The 19162-nt window shown below is 42.9% G+C and overlaps 1 protein-coding gene across 7 annotated transcripts; it reads left to right on the forward strand.

Moving 5' to 3' along the window:
* The first annotated feature begins 6881 nt into the window (after window positions 1-6881).
* RAB29 (RAB29, member RAS oncogene family) lies at window positions 6882-13312 on the forward strand. 7 transcript variants are annotated; one of them, XM_019752518.2, is made up of 6 exons: window positions 6882-6974; window positions 7284-7531; window positions 9810-9881; window positions 10560-10741; window positions 11036-11157; window positions 11450-13312. In XM_019752518.2, the coding sequence occupies exons 2-6, from the start codon at window positions 7408-7410 to the stop codon at window positions 11559-11561; spliced, it is 612 nt and encodes a 203-aa protein (XP_019608077.1). In that variant the 5' UTR covers window positions 6882-6974; window positions 7284-7407; the 3' UTR covers window positions 11562-13312. The 7 variants fall into 7 exon arrangements, with proteins under 7 accessions (XP_019608077.1, XP_019608076.1, XP_019608074.2 ...); XM_019752517.2 differs by having other exon boundaries at window positions 6895-7000; XM_019752515.2 differs by having other exon boundaries at window positions 6904-7104.
* Window positions 13313-19162: the final 5850 nt, after the last annotated feature.

The raw sequence follows: 19162 nt of genomic DNA on the forward strand, positions 1-19162 counted from the left end.
AACCCCACCCAGATCTGTCTGACTCCAAAGCCCATGCTGGGAACCACTGCAAAGTAGGACGTGTCCCCCACAGGATGCATGACAGTATTATATAGTATGTGCTGAACACTGGGCATTAGCCATCTCAGTAATCAGCCTTTTTCCCCCCAGCTTTATTGAGGTATAACTGACAAAATTGTAAGATACTATAAGGTGATGATTTGTTACATAATATATGTACACATTGTGAAAGGATTCCCCCCATTGAGTTAATTAACATGAACACATCCATCACTTCACGTATTTACCTTTTTTTTTTTTTTTTGGTGAGAACATTTGGAAATAAGCATTTTATAACAAACTTGGGCTCTAGTACTAACTCTTCAAAGCAGCAATATATTAAGGTTATTAAGGGTTATGGAAAGAAGATAATTACACGTTGATTATTTGTATGTTTTAATATACAGTATATTATACTGTACAGTGTACTTTTAAATAATAGTCTTATTTATAACTTTAATATCTAATAACTGCAAAGTAAATATCTCCATTTTATGAGGGGAACCAGAGGCTCAGAGGGGTTAAATATCTTGCTCAAGGTCATATATTCATACACAGATTTCTCTCAGCCCAGTGCATTCACATTATGCCTGGAGCCAGATGAAACAGCGGGCCAAGGTGCTCCGGTGTATAGAAAATGCAAAAACATTCCTGAAATTGTCACAAATATGGCGCCTGTTATCTCAGTTTTGCTCATGAGACATCTTCCATTAGCGCAAAATAACTGTCTACTGAAGGACACAGCATCTTCCAGTGGACACTCAAACATGGCTCCCAGGCGCCAGCCCATCTCTGATGATCCTTTTGCAACATAACTACAGGCAACACCACCAACCCTGAGGTCAGCCAACTAACAGGCTCCTCAAGTTTGCCGTCTCCTTCAGCTGAAATTTAGAAAGTGAATAAAGCACAGTACAGTGCTGTTTACTGCACTATAGTGTATTTTATTATAGTAACTAAATATAAGATCTTTTAATATGGCTCCCAAGAAAATGTCTGGCTTGGAAATTTTTTTTTTAATTTTTTTAAAAACTAGAAAGAGGGGGCCAGCCCGGTGGCTCAGGTGGTTGGAGCTCCATGCTCCTAACTCCAAAGGCTGCCAGTTCGATTCCCACATGGGCCAGTGGGCTCTCAACTACAAGGTTGCCGGTTCAACTCCTCGAGTCCCACAAGGGATGGTGGGCTGCACCCACTACAACTAAGATCGAAGGACATGCTCAGTTGTTGTTGTTTTTTAAGATTTTATTGGGGAACAGTGTGTGCTTCCAGGACTTTTTCCAAGTCAAAGTGTTGTCCTTTCAATCGTAGTTGTGGAGGGTGCAGTTCAACTCCAGGTCCAGTTGCCGTTGTTAGTTGCAGGGGGCGCAGCCCACCATCCCTTACGGGAGTTGAACCGGCCGGCAACCTTGTGGTTGAGAGCCCACTGGCCCATGGAATCGAACCCGCAGCCTTCTGCATTAGGAGCACGGAGCTCCAACCACCTAGCTACCAGGCCTGTTCTTTAAGCCACGCTCAGTTCTTTAAACCAAAATTTCCTCTTCAGCTTACGCCCTCTTCCTATCTTCTTTTCCTGGTCCTTATTTAGGGTGGAAAGGACTGTAACCATGGAGGGAGGCAAATGTGGCAACAAAAGCAGTAGAAACTAGAGTTTGATGTTTTCCCTAGATATCCCCAGACTCGGAGCCAACACTGATTCCTGGGTACGAGCCCACAGAGGAGTGATGGGGAGTTGCTCTGTGAGCCTGCCAGCCTCCTTCTCTCTAGAGGGTTTCCTAGGGCACCTTGTTGCTGAGCCTTCTGGCTGAATGCTTAGCTGGGTCACAGGCATTTCACCAAGCTGCTTCCTGTGCCCAAAGCAATCACCAAAAAGTTGATATTATTTAAATGAGCCTGGAGCTTAGGGCTGAGAGAAAGCTGTAGTCCCCCATGGCTTCACCCTTCTCTGGGTCCATCCTGTCCTCCATGCTGCCAGGCCACTTGCTATGTCACTTCAGTCTCCATTTCACATTACAAAGCATTTATCCACTCTGCTCCCAGCACAGTGGTGGAGGCTCTGGAGATGATACGAACTCTCCCTCTTCTATTTGAAGTCAAGCTTCCAAGTCCTTAGAAGATTATTGGTGCTGAGTCACTCCTTTAATAAATATTTATTGAATTCATACTGTAGGCATCACAACAGCCACCTGAAATTAGTAATGGAGTAAGATGTACACCACATCCCCTACGTAGGGCTCTTCCCAAAAACGTTTTTTCCAGAATCTAATTTTGAGAATCAGATAATCCAGAATGTGGGACTTTCTTCAAGACAATAGCCTGGACTCTTTAAAAAGAAAGTCAGTGTTATGAAAAGAGAAAAAAAAAGGCAAGGGTTTATTATAGACTGATGCTATCCAATAGAACTGTCTGTGGTGATGGCAATAGCTATGTCTGAGCTGTCCAATATAGTAGCCACTATCCACATGTGGCAATTGAGCCCTTGAAATATGGCCAGTGTGACTGATGAACTATGTTTTTTAAATGTATTCAACTTTAATTAATTAAAGTAACCACACATGGCTGCTGGCTCCTGTATTGGACACAGCATACTTCTAGATTTAAAAAGACAAGAAATAAAACAACCAAACGCAATGCATGAGCTTTGTATTCTGGATGGGGATGTGAGAAAAGAATATTTTAAGGGCTGTAGATAAATGTAAATGTAAACTGTTTAGGATATTATTGAGCTAAAGTTAATTTTCTTAGGTGTGATAATGGTATTTTGGTTTTGTAGGAGAATTTCATTATTAGGAGCTGTGTACTGAAGAATTTAGGGATGAAGTGTGTGCTACTTACTCTCAAATGGTTCACACACACACACACACACACAAAGCCGACATCGCAAAATGTTAGTAATTGGAAATCCAGCTGAAGGACATACTGGTATGCACTGTACTCTTTTAACTTTTCTATGGGTTTGAATTTTTTTTTTCTACCACTGAAATTTTTACCAATGAAAAGTGAGAAGTAAAAAGGAGAGAGGCAGATACCTATAAGTATGACAGTAATAGAGCAAGGCTGACCACTTACCTTAGCTTCCAAAAAACTCTTCCAAGCATGTACATGCCAATCAGTTGTTTGGCACTCTGAGTGTGCTTTCCCTCTTTTATTTATAACTGTCTCTCTGGGAAACTGCAACTTACTCTGGATGAAATACACCCCCACCTTGTTGCAGGGGTGGGGGGATTCCCATTTGAGATCAGGTGAGATAAAATTGGTTAGACAGGGTGGGGCCAATGCATAGAAAGCTTTGGACACCAGCTTTGGGAGGTTGTCCAGTTTGGGGACAGTTGGTAGACAATGAAGGAACAAACACTGATGTTTTAGGGAAATCATCCTGACCAGTTCTGTAGGATGAATTGAAGATAAAAGAAACTAGAATCAGGGAGACCAATGAACAGGTTATTGATGATCCAAGAGTGAGATAATGGAAGCCTGAATTAGCAAAGTGGCACTGGATATGAAATAGAAAGGATGGGGGCGAGAAATGTTTTTGAAGGAAGAATCAGTAAGATGTGACTGACTTTTTAAAAGGGAGGGGGCTGTAAAGGCTCGTGTGTAAAAGGAAATGTTAATAATTCTTAAAGTCTGCAATAGCAAAAAAACAAACAAACAAAAATAACTATTAACACAATTAAAAAATTAGTCAAGGACTTGAATAGACGTCTCCAAAGAAGACATACAAATGGCCAACAGGTATATAAAAAAATATTCAGGGGGCACTGGTTGGCTCTGTTGGTTAGAGCACAGTGCTCATAACACCCAGGTCGCCGGTTCAATTCCAACATGGGCCAATGAGCTGCGCCCTCCATAACTAGATTAAAAATGGCGACTTGATTTGGCGGTGATGGGTCCTGGAAAGACACACTGTTCCCCAATATTCCCCAATAAAAATTTTTGAAAAAATTCAACATCACTAATCATCAGGGAAATACAAATCAAAACCACAATGAAATACCACTTCACATCTGTCAAGATGACTATTATCAAAAGACAAGTGTTGGTGAGGATGTGGAGAAATTGGAACCCTTAAACACTGTTGGTGGGAATGCAAAATGGTGTCACCACTATGGAAAACAATACAGGGGTTCCTTAAAAAATTAAAAATAGGACTACAATATGATCCAGCAATCCCACTTCCAGTTACTTATCTAAGAGAAATTGAAATCAGGACCTTGAAGAGATATTGGCACCTCTGAGTTTATTGCAGCACTATTCACAATAGCCAAGGTATGTACATTGTCAGATGGATACATACAGAAAATTGGTATATGTATACAATGGAATATTATTTAGCCTTTAAAAAGAAGGAAATTCAGGGCCGGCCCTGTGGCTCAGGCGGTTGGAGCTCCATGCTCCTAACTCCGAAGGGTGCCAGTTTGATTCCCACATGGGCCAGTGGGCTGTCAACCACAAGGTTGCTGGTTCGACTCCCGCAAGGGATGGTGGGCTACAGCGCCCCCTGCAACTAGCAATGGCAACTGGACCTGGAGCTGAGCTGCACCCTCCACAACTAAGATTGAAAGGACAACAACTTGACTTGGAAAAAAAAGTCCTGGAAGTACACACTGTTCCCCAATAAAGTCCTGTTCCCCATCCCCAATAAAAAAAATCTTAAAAAAAAAAAAAAAAGAAGGAAATTCTGCAATAAGCAACAACATGGAAGAACCTTAAGGACATTACACTAAGTGAAACAACCAAGTCACAGAAAGACAGCTACTGCATGATTCCAATTAGATTCCAATTAGAGGTACCTGAAATAGCCACATGTATAGAATGAAAGTGGAATAGTGGATGTCAAGAACTAAGAAAGGGGGAAATGTGGAGTCACTCATCAGTAAGCATAAGTTTCAGTTAAACAAGGTGAATATGTTCTAGAGATCTGCTGTACAACATTGTACCTATATTGCACACTTTTGTATTTTCTGTATTGTATTTCACACTTTTAAATGTGTTGAGAGGATAAATCTCATGTTAAGTGTTCCTACCGCAATAAAATAATTTTTTAAAAAATGCTTGAGATCTGAAGGCTGAATGGAGGGAAGAAGTAGTGAGGCCAGTGACAGAAATAGTGAAGCTAAGAAAAGGAGCTATTGGGCCAGCCGGGTGGCTCAGGCAGTTGGAGCTCCGTGCTCCTAACACCAAAGGCTATTGGTTTGATTCCCACATGGATCAGTGCCAGATGGCTCAGTAGGTTGTAGCGCGGGCTCTCAACCATAAGGTTGCCAGTTCGACTCCCGCAAGGGATGGTGGGCTGCGCCCCCTGCAACTAGCAACAGCAACTGGACCTGCAGCTGAGCTGCGCCCTCCACAACTAAGATTGAAAGGACAACAACTTGACTTGGAAAAAAGGCCTGGAGGTACACACTGTTCCCCAATAAAGTCCTGTTCCCCTTCCCCAATAAAATCTTTAAAAAAAAAAAAAGTTTCTTTGAACAAAAAAAGAAAAGAAAAGGAGCTGTTTTATGGTGATGTAGTGAGAGGGAGGCTGTGGCAGGATTTCCAAGTAGAGGTGCCTGTATGGCCCATTGAACATAATTGATTGACAATAAAGATATAAATAAATTTAAGACTAAGACATTTGAGGCCAAGGGCAAAGAGTTTAAAAAATGATCAGCTCAGGAGCCAAGAGTCAAGCCTGAGGAAATACTCAGAGGGTGATGGGATGGAATGAAATGATGGAAGAAAAAGATGATCATCAGAGAGGTAGAGAGAAAAGAAAGAACAGTGTCACAGAAGCCATATGAGACAAATTTCAAGGAATGGTCAACCATGTCAAAGGCAATGGGAATTGAGAAAAGACCACTGGAAATGGGTTTGAGATCCTGGGAGATGAGTAGCCCAGCCCGACCTCCCTACCTGGGTTACAAACATTTTGGGCTAAGCAAGTTGTGAACCATGTTCCCTTCCTCGCAGAACATATGTAAGACTTTCAGGAAACTTAGGCAGGGCTCTTTTCCCATGGTCCTGCTACTTTCTCTTCTATTCCTGAGAAAAGCATGGGAAACAGAGCTCATTTTGTTTGCCATTAAGTGCAGGTCCTCTTAACTCTTACCTAAAGATCAGGCAGGTCAGAAAAGTCACAGGCTGAAAAAGTTAAAATTATTTGCAAAACTATAGTTTAATTATTATTCATGAGCAACAGCAGCAGCAAATGGAGGAGTACTCCCAGTGTACTCCAATTAGCTTGCGGCTCAAGTGACAGATGAGTAGTGTAGCTGGACGAGGGATTGTGGAAGTGAGAATGAGGAACTGTCTCTTGTTTTCTGTCTATCTTTACTGCTGTGGCTAGGTATTAAATGTTAATAACTAACATTTAACAGCATGGCTTTTTGTAAGGGTCAGTCTCTTGATCAAGTGTCCCTGAACTTGACTGATATTGGGGTCATGGGGGATATACAAGAGTTGGCTTTTATCATGTTCACAAGATCCTGGGTTTGTCTACCTAACAGAAAAAAATGGGAAATGGACTTCACTTGGAACATGAGGGATGATGCTTGAGCTTTTATTAGTGGAATAATTTCTGGAATCTATGGAATAATTTTTAATCTTAGCTCCATTAAAGATAATGAGGAATCTATCTATCTGGGGACGGATTTAGGCAGATGAGATCATGTCGAACAAATCGCCTCTGAAGGATCTTTTCTAGTCCAGAATTATTTTAAAATAAGATTCCGAAGGGTTGAAGTTCAAAAGCTTTGAAACTTTATGTAGTTTTTGAAAAACAAAAATACTGCATAAACTACATTTCCCAGGAGGCATTGCCAGCGGCTCTCCGCACTTGGCTAGTTCTCTTCACCGCGAGGTAAGCTGGGAAATGTAGTGCTCCAAGCAACCCTGCACGTGACGCGTCAGAAGAGGCAAGAGGGACATCATCTCCTGTGTCAAGGAGTGAAGATGTGAGCCGCTCCTTCCTCCGAGTTTGGTTTGTTCAGTGAAGGGAGGGCCCTCATCTTCTGGCTCCCACCGGGAAATGAGCTGGCCCGGGTTTAGTCGCTCGCGGGAGCCACTCGGGGGAAGTACCGGCGGGTGAGGCACTGCGGAGCTTCATCCTGTTTTCCCACAGCTGGGCCGGGCCAGGAGGGGGAGAAAGGGCGCACAGCCGGGGGCTCGGCACTCGCACCCTGAGCCCCACCCAGGTTGCGGCCGCGCGGGGAGGAAGCGCGTAAAGTTTAAGCGCAAAGTTTCCCTTTTTGCTTTCACGTCAGAGCAGCCCCAAAGGGCGATGGGCAAAATGCCGAACTTCAGTTTGAAGAGGATCCGGAGCCAAAGGGGTTAAAACCAGCGACACCCCCATTTCCCGCCGCCCTTAACACGTCCACCCCCCCAGCCATGGGCAGCCGGGATCACCTGTTCAAAGTGCTGGTGGTGGGGGACGCCGCAGTGGGCAAGACGTCCCTGGTGCAAAGATATTCCCAGGACAGCTTCAGTAAACACTACAAGTCCACGGTGGGAGGTAAGATGTCGCGGCGAAACCGGGTGGACAAGAGGCCCGGACCTCAGACTTGAGCTGTGGACTCCAGGGGGTGGGGGGTTCGGTGTCCTTGGGTCCTCCCTCGGGTCAGGAAGTAGGTGTCTGGGATCCTGGAGGGAATACTTGCTGGGTGTTTGATTTGCACGCCTCTCGTAGGTTTCCCCAGTTGGGTCTATCAAGCCTGAGCTGACTGCCTGGAAAGAGCTAGGGCGAGGGTGTGAAGATGGGAACGGGGACGGGAGGGGGAGAAAATAAGCGACTGCTGCGTTGAGCCGGGAAACTCTGAGTTCGGGGGAACTCTGAACTCCGGCAGCCCCCCGAGCGGCCACGGACCAGCCGAGACCCCGTGGAGGGCCTGGTGAGGGCGGGCTGGGGGGAGCTGCCCGGCCTCTCGCGGGAGTTCCAGGCAGCTGTGAAGGAGTAGAAAATTGTTTAATCTGGCCCAGCTTGTTTTGGGGATGCCTCCGTGGGAGAGCCCCTTGGCCACACAAGCAGATGCTTATCAGGGCTGATGAGCTGTGTGGTTTTTGTCCATTGATTGCCTAAATAGAGGCAACCTAGGAATTTAAAGAATGTGAAATATACCACGTCTCTGACCTAACTCCCCACCCCTTTTTCTCAAACTGGTGAAGGGAGAAAGGAGGGAACACCAAGAGTTAATTCATTTCTTTCCAGGTGCGGTCTTTGGACTGTTTTTTCAGAAGTAGAAATGGCTTTTTGTTAATTAGGAGGTACTTAGCTGGGCAGAGCTGGTGAAGGGGGAGAGTAACAAACATGTATTTATCTCCGTTAAAAGAACTTTTTTTTAAAAAGAAAAAACTCTGGGCGGGCCAGTGGCTCAGGCGGTTGGAGCTCTGTGCTCCTAACTCCGAAGTCTGCCGGTTGGATTCCCACATGGGCCAGTGGGCTCTCAACCACAAGGTTGCCAGTTCAATTCCTCGAGTCCTGCAAGGGATGGTGGGCAGCGCCCCCTGCAACTAGCAATGGCAAGGGGACCTGGAGCTGAGCTGCGCCCTCCACAACTAAGATTGAAAAGACAACAACTTAACTTGGAAAAAAGGCCTGGAAGTACACACTGTTCCCCAATAAAGTCCTGTTCCCCTTCCCCAATAAAAATCTTAAAAAAAACACAACAGAATGCTTAAATATTGCATGGGACATGTTTTAAAAAAATAAAACAATTATTAAAAAGAAAAAACTTGCACCAGTGTAACTTTTGAAAATGTGTGCTGGTGTTCATTATGGAATTCTAAAAAGTTATCAAGCATTCACATTGTAATTAAAACATCCTCCTTAAGAACATCCAGCAAAATTAAGGATTTAAAGTTTCAAAGATTGTTTCTCGACCACTTTACCCCTCATTCCTAAACAATATGAGGGTCCCTATTGCATGGAATTGGCTCAAAAGTGTCCCACTAAATGTTTAGCAATTTCTGTAGTTTTCCTTTAGTAAAGAACATAATTAACTCTTGCTAATTTCTTTTCAGTGTTTATTCTGAATTTCCCCAAATTTTCACTTCTGTCACAGCTGTGGAAAAACATATTTCCAAAACTCAAAAATTATCCTATTTGTCTCCTTACCAGAAAGTTCTTCCCCTGGCAAACTCATTGAGCGGAAACGCATGGGGTCTCAGCATCTGCGTATGTGGCAGTGGGTTCCAGCACAGCTCTTAAGCATCAGCCATGCTGTGTCTTCTTCCTGGCAGTCCTCTGGGACCTTCCCACTTTATCCCATCCCTGCCCAAGATAATTCCCAAAGCCTTGTGGAGGATGTTGAATACCCCCAAGGGTGTGTTTTTATCATAATGCAGTTGGATTAGAAACCAAGAGTGAAATTGAATGTAAAAGAGGCAAAAGCCACCACATTTACCTACCTCATTTCCCACTTCTACCCCATCATCCCTCCCCTGAGAAAAGCCCCTAAATCTCCCAGGAGCTGTTTAACCTGAGGTTAGGAGTTGTTTTCATAATTACCCCCACCCTCCTATCCACAGCCTTGGAGACAAGTAGTATCCAATAAATTGGTTTGACATGAGAGTAAAAGCTGAAGATCCCCTTTGGAGGGTGAGCATGAATGATCTGTCCCATACTTAATACATGAGAGTGGGCTCATCTCAGCTTATTAAGTCCTTAAAAATTAAATGAATGAATGAACAGGAGTTGTGTGTCCCTAGTGTTGTGACTGCGTATTTGATCTGAAATTTTCTGTGGATTGTTTAAAGATAAGTTTTATTCAACTATATTATGCATATATTTTCAGTGGATTTTGCTCTGAAGGTTCTCCAGTGGTCTGACTCAGAGATGGTACGGCTCCAGCTGTGGGATATTGCAGGTAGGCCGGGAGGACTCAATAGGAACAAGGGGAGACATTTTGGTTTACCAGCAAGCTCCCAGAGAAAAAGTGGGGCAGCAAAACCAGAAGTTTTTTTCTAAAGCTGGAATGATTGAGGTGCTCTGAGAATGCATGAGCTGAATAGACATAGAGCTTTTGCAGATGTTTTCTGCAGATGTTTTGCTTTGAATAAATGTAGAGTAGTCTCTATATGGGTGGAGCTGGCCAGGTGGTGGGTTGTCCAGACGATAGGTGGATGCTCCTACAGCGGGGGGGGGGGGGGGGGGGTGCTTTTTCCATGTTTTCAGCTGACCTTGGTGAGAAATAAGATCCCCAGAAAATAGAAACAATAATTATACTCATAGCTAACCCTTATTATGTGCCAAGCACTTTTTCTAAGCCTTAGATTCACTGACTCATTAATGCTCAACCATGTGATAAACCTACTACTTTTATGCCCACTTTACAGATGGGAAATATGAGGCACTTGAAAGCTTGACTTGTCCAAAGTCACATAGATAGTAAATGTACTTGGGGAATCTGGGTGCAGAATCTGGACTCAACCACTATGCATACTGACCTCTCTCTGACAATGAAGGTAGAAAGAACAGGGTGTCAGAGGGGCTTCTAGGACTGGGTCTCAGGATCACCTTCTAAAGAACTCTCCTGTCTTCCCAGGGCAGGAGCGCTTCACATCTATGACACGACTGTACTATCGAGATGCCTCTGCCTGTGTTATTATGTTTGATGTTACCAATGCCACTACCTTCAGCAACAGCCAAAGATGGAAACAGGACCTAGACAGCAAGCTCACGCTGCCCAGTGGAGAGCCTGTGCCCTGCCTGCTCTTGGCCAACAAGGTACGTGGTCAGTCTAAGTAAATGACCCCTGGCCTCAATCTGTGTTCAGAGGGTAAGTGTATCTAAAATACACTTTGATTCTGGGCATCCACTTTCCCTTCTCAAGTTGGCAAAATCATCCCTATATCCTTTCAAGGGATGCTCAGTCCTCTTATGGGAAGAATATTGACTGCAGATTTTAGATGCTACTGTTCATAGCCATTGATGGAAAGGTTTTAAAGCCACAGGTATCTGAGCAGTGTTCCTGTTCCCGGGATATTTATGATATTGCCTTCTATTTCCTCTTTTTGCCAGTGTGATCTGTCCCCTTGGGCAGTGAGCCGAGACCAGGTTGACCGGTTCAGTAAAGAAAACGGTTTCATAGGTTGGACAGAAACATCAGTCAAGGAGAACAAAAATATTAATGAGGCCATGAGGTAAGTACCTCATGCTGTTCTGGGAGTGGGCACACAGAGGTACTTATCTTCCACTGCGGCCCCTTGGACCTTCTTTTCTTGTTTCTGAGCAAACAAGAACAGACTGAGCCACTGGAATGCCAGCTTCTGAAGGTCAGGGATGCTGTCTTCTCTCTTGAGATAACTGGGGGAAATGGGGTATTTAAACCTTGTGGTTTTACTGAATGCCATCTGGTGATAAGACAGACAGTGTTTGCTGTTTCTCCCTTTCCTCCATCCAGCTGCTCAGCATTTTTCGTTTTTTGTTTTTTAGGGTCCTCATTGAAAAGATGATGAGCAATTCCAGAGAAGATATGTCTTTGTCCACCCAAGGGGACTACATCAACCTACAAACCAAGCCCTCCTCCAGCTGGGCCTGCTGCTAGTAGTGTTTCTCTTGTTTTTCCTCCCCATTCTAAGAGGTCTTTCCATCTCTTCCCTTTGGTTGGCCACCCAGCAATTTTATTAAGTACACTTGGACTGTCTGCTGCTGACCATATAGTAAGGATGGCCATCATCACTAAGAAAAGACACCTGGGACCCATGTGCATTTCTGAATCTCCTGCAATTTGGTTCTCACTTGCTGCTGGCTCACGTGACCCAGTTAGTGCCTTCTGTTAAGAAAAATCATCTCATCGCTCTATTTGTGATCTGGGATTTTGTGGGAAGGACTAGAAATCAGTATCTGTGTTTTAAGGATCATAATTCTCACCTGCTTTTGAGCTTATTTTTCCATCTGATATAGGTTGATATCTCAATCTGATATGACCACAGTAGAGATGCAAATGAGATCAAAGGTCATTTCCCAAATTCCTTGGTGGTCATGGCTTTCAAATTTTTTCTGTGTTGGGCTTTGAATTTAAGCATCTGATTTTGAGATACAGAATGAGTGGGGTTGGATGTCTTTGGGTTTGGGGGTCCTGGAGGTGACCCAGAAGTCACTGTATTTTTGAAGCTTCTAAAGTCATAATTCGCTTTCTTTTGTCTTGGCTTCAAGAATAGTCAAGCTTTTAAAATGTCTTGTGTGGTGAGAGGATTTCTTTCCCCAAAGAAATTAATTCTCATATTAGGGTTTTCTAAGTGTCTCCCTACCAGTGGGGTAGGGGTGGAGTTTGCAGGTTTCTAGATTGATGTCTTGATAAATAATGCTGCAGGTGACATCAGTTGGCTGTGGTGCCCAGTCTGTTCCTCTGAGCCCTGGGAATCTGAATGGAAGAAGAGCGAGAGGTTAATAAAATGAAACCCTGTGGGGCAACTTCCTTTCGAGCAATCTGGATGGGTAGCACTTAACAGCCATCACAAACAAATATTATGTCAGACATTTGCCTGGGGGTAAGAGTAGATAAACAGAAAATCACTAGGTGATTATAAGTGCGAAATCGGGTGTGGTTTTTAAGATAACATCACTTCTAGACAGTTTAATTTGTTATATTCTCACAGGATGGTGATGTATAACCGACCCAAAGTTATGAATATTCTTAGTGACCTCAGATGCCTGGAGTTCTTTGAGAGACACTTATCTGAATAAGTGTCCTACGCAGTGGTTCCCAAGTCTGACTGGTCAGAACCACCTGGGAAGTTTGTTAAAATTTTTTTAAATGTTTTAAGATTTCTATGTCCCAACCTCAAACCTATTGAATCAAAATTTCCAGGGGTGAAGCCTGGGACTTTGTTTTTGTTCTTCAAAGCTTCCCAGATGATTCTGATAAGCCTGGTTTGGAAACCATTGCTGGCGAACTTGATAAAGATGCAGAAACCCAGGCCTCGGCTTCTGTTGGGTCTCTTAATTCTCCAGCTGATTCTGGTGTACACCCAATTTTGAAAATTGTCCTAAGAGAGAGATTAGAGGCCAAGTATTAGAAAGAGAATGGGAGCCAAGCATTCAGTGATTGGTTGGTTGATTGGTTGGTTGGTTGATTTGTTTGTTTGTTTGTTTGTTTGTTTTTAATGCCAGTTATTATAACTTTTGAGACCTTGAAGTTCTCTTTTGTATTACCCTTTTCAGGTAGTATTTTTCTTACAGTGATTCTGAAGATAATAGTGGAATAATAAATTCCTTTTATGTAAGAAGAAAATTGATTTTTATTCACTGGTCTGAACCCCTGCAAAATCACAAATAAATGGGAAATAAATCTTCTATTCATAGTAGTTATTGGCCTTTAATGTGAATTTGTTAAAGTGTTATTTTATGCTGATTTTTCAAGAGTATTAGGGAAGTGGAGACTTTATTTTTTAAATACCTTCTTTAAAAATGAAGGTTAGGGGTGGCCGGATAGCTCAGTTGGTTAGAGCGTGAGCTCTGAGCAACAGGGTTGCCGGTTCGAGTCCCATATGGGCCAGTGAGCGGTACCCTAAGCAACTAGAGTGAAGACAACGAGCTGCTGCTGAGCTGCTGGAGGGGTGGCCAGATGGCTCAGGTGGGTAGAGCGTGTGCTCTCAACAACAAGGTTGCCAGGTTAGACTCCCACGTGGGATGGTGGGCTGCGCCACCCGCAACTAGATTGAAAACGGCAACTGGACTTGGAGCTGAGCTGAGCCCTCTGCAACTAAGATTGGAAGGACAACAATTTGACTTGGAGCTGATGGGGCCTGGGAAAAAACACACTGTTCCCCAATAAAGTCCTGGAACTACACACTGTTCCCCAATTAAAAAAAAAAGAAGGTAAATGTTATTCTGTTTATTTATTAATTTACTAGTACCAGTTGCCTAGTACCAATTCAGTACTTGATGTAACATCCCAAATACTGTTGGGAAATGTGACCATTTTAAAAAATTGAATTTGCTGACTTAGGATAAACCTGCCTTTTCAAGCATTGCTAGAGGCAATTGCTAGGGCCTGCCAGCCCTTCTGGATTTTCTCTCCCAGTTGGTGAAATTACAAGCCTAAAACTAATTAAAGAAGAAATTGAACTATAACTAATTCCTCTCTGTGTCCCTATTCATAAAGAAAAGGGAAAACAGAGGAAAATATTTACATGAATCAAAATGTGATTATACTAAAAATAATCAGATCCTATCATTTGGATGCCACCTCTTGGATAAAGTTGTTTGAAACATGGATATTGTTGAAGCCCTTTCCTAGAGAAGTTTCCATGTTTAAGACAAGATGCCCCTCCAACCACTCAGCTGGTCTATGGCCCAAAGGAAAACATAAGCATTCCCTACAGAGTGTTCTAAGAGCCCCAAGGAAGGGCTGAGAACAGGGCTGTGGGATTGTGACTGCCCTGGCTTTCTAGTCTAGACAGAATAGCTAAGTGACCAAACAAGCAAAGAAAAAGAGACCATGGGTCAAGGAAGGCCCCTCAGCAGGAAGTGATGGTTTGCTAGTTTGTTACTGCAGTCACTTTTCCTCGCTATTGCTAAGGTATGTTTGGGTTTCTCATTTCTTCCTGTTGTCTCCAGAGTTAACTCTTTTTTTAAAAAAAATTTTATTGGGGAATATTGGGGAACTGTGTTTTTCCAGGGCCCATCAGCTCCAAGTCGTTGTCCTTCAATCTAGTTGTGGAGGGTGCAGCTCAGCTCCAAGTCCAGTTGCCGTTTCCCATCTTTAGTTGCAGAGGGCGCAGCCCACCATCGCATGCAGGAATCAAACAGGCAACCTTGTTGTTAAGAGCTCACGCTCTGGGTGCCGGCCTGGTGGCTCAGGCGGTTAGAGCTCCATGCTTTTAACTCCGAAGGCTGCAGGTTCGATTCCCACATGGGCCAGTGGGCTCTCAACCACAGGGTTGCTGGTTCAACTCCTCAAGTCCCACAAGGGATGGTGGGCTCCGCCCCCTGCAACCGAGATTGAACACGGCACCTTGAGCTGAGCTCCCGGATGGCTCAGTTGGTTGGAGCGTATCCTCTCAACCACAAGGTTGCCAGTTCGACTCCCACAAGGGATGGTGGGTTGTGCCCCCTGCAACTAGAAAACGGCAACCGAACCTGGAACTGAGCTGCACCCTCCACAACTAAGACTGAAAGGACAACAACTTGACTTGGAAAAAAAAAAAAAGTCCTGGAAGTACACACTGTTCCCCAATAAAGTCCTGTTCCCCTTCCCCAATAAAATCTAAAAAAATAACCAACTGAGCCATCCCTCCACCTCCAGATTTAACTCTTCTTTAGTTGGTCTGTCTTCTGTCCTCAAGACACTGTGCCATCTAACATGAAGCTTTCCTACCTGTCATCCTTCTGTAGACAGTGGCTTGCTTTTGACATGATCTAAGGCCCTGGTTAGAAGATGTAAAAATCTCCACAGTATTTTATAAAATCCAGTGACCAGATTGCCCAAGGAAACAAACCTCAGTACCCATTTCCCCTCCACCCCTCTTGGTTCACTATGCATAGGAAGTCCTCAGCTGTATAAATGACTCATTTATTAAAGCCAAATAATCTCCAAAGCTGCAAGCTGGAATAGTTAGGAAGCCACTAGAAAATGATGTGTGTTGGAAAAACTGTACATGTATTTTTGATTCAGCCATAAATACCAGACACTTGAGAATATATCTACAATATGGCCTTAATTGTTAGAAAAACCCTACCTTCTCTTTGACTTTCAAGCATAATCTGACTTCTCTCAAATTTTATCTCCAGAGTTTCAGTAGAATAATGGTATTCCTCTATATTAGGGTTATTCAGGGAAAGGAATTGGCTTGTGCTGTTATAGAAGTTGGCAAGTCCAAAATCTGCAGAGCTGACATCCCAGTTCAAGTCCCAAGGCTGACAGGCTGAAAGAAGCTGATACTCCAGTTTGAAGGCCATGAGCCAGAAGAATTCTTGCTTACCCAGCAAAGGGTCAGCCTTTTGTTCTAATTAGTCCTTCAACTGATTAGATGAGGCCCATCCACATTAGGGAGGGCAATCTGCTTTACTCAGTCTACTGACTTAAGTGTTAATCTCATCCACTCTCACAGAAAAACCCAGAAAATGTTTGACCAAATATTTGGGCACCTGATGGCGCAATCAAGTTGACATATAAAATTAGCCATCACATGAACCTAACCGGACTTTGTTATGTGATGGTACTGTTGTGCCTTTTCTTTATCCTCTAATTTCATTCATACTCAAAGTCCATACGATTAGGAACTAACTAATGGTCAATGGGAATAAAGAGGAGAAAGCAGATGGGAAGAAGAAGGAGATATGGTAGGCATTTTATGATTTATCATGAGAAGGGCAGCCCAGTAGCACTGAATACCAATGTCTGGTTTGGTATAAACTCAGATCTGTGAGCTTATGTGCTTCTTAACAGTATCTTGGAAATAAGAAAGCCAACAGTTCTTCCTTATTTATGTTTGAGGAAATAAATGTCTCAAAATTTGACTGACTGAAAGGCAGTTGGTTGAATTTGTAATAAAGGCAAGACGTAACTGCAAGGTGTCTAATTCCCCATCTCCATTCTGTCCTGTAGGTTTCTGGGGAACATTTGACCTAAAGAACCTGTTTTAGAAAGTAGGCCCAGAGAAACAGAATTGACCCCTTTTGGGTTTGAAACTTTTGGTTTCTATTAAATTTTGAGACCATGTTCACGTGTGGAATAGAGATTTGCGAGTAATTAAATATGGGACTAAGTTCAGTGCAGTTTGAATAGCATGCAGTACAGTTATAGCCTAAGATGTTTAACTGACAAGTTCCACTTCCTAAGATATGTCACCCAGATACAGTGACTATCATTTAATTTTGAATGTCAGCTGTCTGGTTTGCAAGTATAGGGATTTTAACAGCCGTTCCATTTCAACTGTTGCTGCCAGTAGCTAACATCTGAGTGTTGGTATAAGCCAAATATTCTGAGCACTTCACATGGATTACTTTTATTTTTACAGTGACTCTATGATATATATAAATGAGGACACTGAAGCACAAAAAATCAAGACTTTGCTCAAGGTTAAACAGCTAGCAAACTGATGTGTAACCTGAAGCAGGGGGCTCCAGAAACTAGGCCCTTTACTGCTGTGCACTGCCTCGCATTTTGTATGTGTGTGGTTTGGTGGTGGCATCCTTGAAGTTTTTCCATTTAACAATTTTTCAGTATGGTGGAAATAGAAAGTAATTTATTAAATGGGCATATAGGTTTTCTACTGCCTTTATAATGAAAATTTTTAAATCTTACTCATTAAGGAAAATGGAGAAAAGAAGAAAAATCCAAACCACCATTTACTTACATTTTGATAAATTTGTTTTCAATCATTTTTTAAATGAATTTTACGTCTTTTTAAAAAAATATATTTTATTTTATTTTATTGGGGAATATTGGGGAACAGTGTGTTTTTCCAGGACCCATCAGCTCCAAGTCATTGTCCTACAATCTAGTTTTGGAGGGCGCAGCTCAGCTCCAGGTCCAGTCGCCGTTTCCAATCTAGTTGTAGGGGACGCCGCCCACCGTCCCGTGTGGGAATTGAACCTTGTTGTTAAGAGCTCGCACTCTAACCAACTGAGTCATCTGGCCGCCCTGTTTTCAATCATTTTTAATGCAAAGCTTTTTTTTCAAATAATTGTATTTACACTTAAATCATTTTAGATTACATACATTTACATATCTAGTATTATCGTAGGAGCTGTGGGGGATATAAAGATTTATGCCATAGAAGTTCAAAGGAAAAGGAGGTCAAGAAAAATTTCTTAAAAGGAAGTAGGACTTGGATGGATACAAATTGTGAAAGAAGTGGGAATAGGAAGAAAGGGAGTTTATAATTCTTACACAGATTTGGGAACTAGCCAGTAGACCAAAGGGCTCATGCTGTAGAGCAGTAGAAAATAAGGTTAGAAAGATTTTCGACAGATTGTGTAGGTTTTTAATTAATTTAGCTGACAGTGGTATACCCACCATGTGCCAGGTACTTTTTTACATGCATGGGATGAAGACCTGGGGAAGAGAAGGTTCCTGCCCAGAAAGGGCAACCCAGAAGGGAGTGGGACATACAAAAGGGCTGCATCTCGCTGCAGGGAGTTCCGCGTCTACTTCTTGTAGTCATGGGGGTGGGGGGGCGGTAAGGAGGGAGATCAGGAAAAGCCTCATGGAAGAGAGGGCACTTGAGCTGGATAAGTGTTACTAACTGGAGGACTACAAGAGGAAATGCATTCTAGACAGACAGAATGAAGTGAATAACGGCCTGGGGGCATGCAGTAAATAGCAGAGTTGCTCAGAGAGCAGTGGATGTTCATTATGGCTGGAGCTGGCAGGGGTGGAAGAGGGGACTGTGAGAAAATTAGGTTGGAGATTGGGCCAAATCAAGAACTTCGTAGGCCATGCTGAGGCATTTGAACCTCTCTTGTAGTGGAGAATTATAGAAGGGTTTAATTTTTTTATTTTTATTTTTTTATTTTTTTAGTTTTCTTGTTGAAAAATACATAAACATGAGTACATTTTTAAAAATGGCTTAAAACAACAGAAATTTATCATTTTATAGTTCTGGAGACCAGAGGTTTTAAATGGGTCTCACTGGGCTAATTCCAAAATGCTTTCCTTTCTAGAGGCTCTAGGGCAGAAACATTTTCTTACTTTTTCTACCTTCTAGAGGTTGCCCACATTCCTTGACTTATGGCCCCCTTCATCCACCTTCAAAGCCAGCCATAACTGGTCAGGTCTTTCTCAAATCTCATGACTCTGACATCTTTTGCCCACCTCTCTACTTTTAAGGACACTTGCGATTACATTGGGTCCACCTAGATAATCCAGGTTGATTTCCCCATATCGAGATCAGTTTATTAGCAACCTTAATTCCCCACCCCATATTCACAGGTTCCTGAGATTAGGTTATGGACATTTTGGGGAGGTCATTATTATGCCTGCCGCAGATAGGACACTGAGGAGTAGTGGGGTTAAGGAACTTGCCTGGGGTTACACAACTAGTTGGTAGTAGGGCCAATAATAAAATTATTTTTTTAATTCAAATAATACAGACATGTTTTAGAAGAAGATAGAAATTTTTGAATATTCTTCCAGGTTTTTCTCTACATATGCAGTCCCAGATGTCCACCCTTCCCCCTGAAAAAAAAAAAAGGCTC

The sequence above is a fragment of the Rhinolophus sinicus genome, linkage group LG17 (assembly GCF_036562045.2).
Source record: "Rhinolophus sinicus isolate RSC01 linkage group LG17, ASM3656204v1, whole genome shotgun sequence".
Classification (NCBI taxonomy): Eukaryota; Metazoa; Chordata; class Mammalia; order Chiroptera; family Rhinolophidae; genus Rhinolophus; species Rhinolophus sinicus.

Excerpts from the sequence above, each read along its gene's own strand:
- RAB29 (XM_019752515.2), top strand. The coding sequence starts at position 7,049 with ATGAGCTGGCCCGGGTTTAGTCGCTCGCGGGAGCCACTCGGGGGAAGT. Across the intron at positions 7,105-7,283 it reads CTCGGGGGAAGTACCGGCGG|AGCAGCCCCAAAGGGCGATG; the intron begins GTGAGGCACTGC and ends CTTTCACGTCAG. Across the intron at positions 11,158-11,449 it reads AATATTAATGAGGCCATGAG|GGTCCTCATTGAAAAGATGA; the intron begins GTAAGTACCTCA and ends TTTGTTTTTTAG.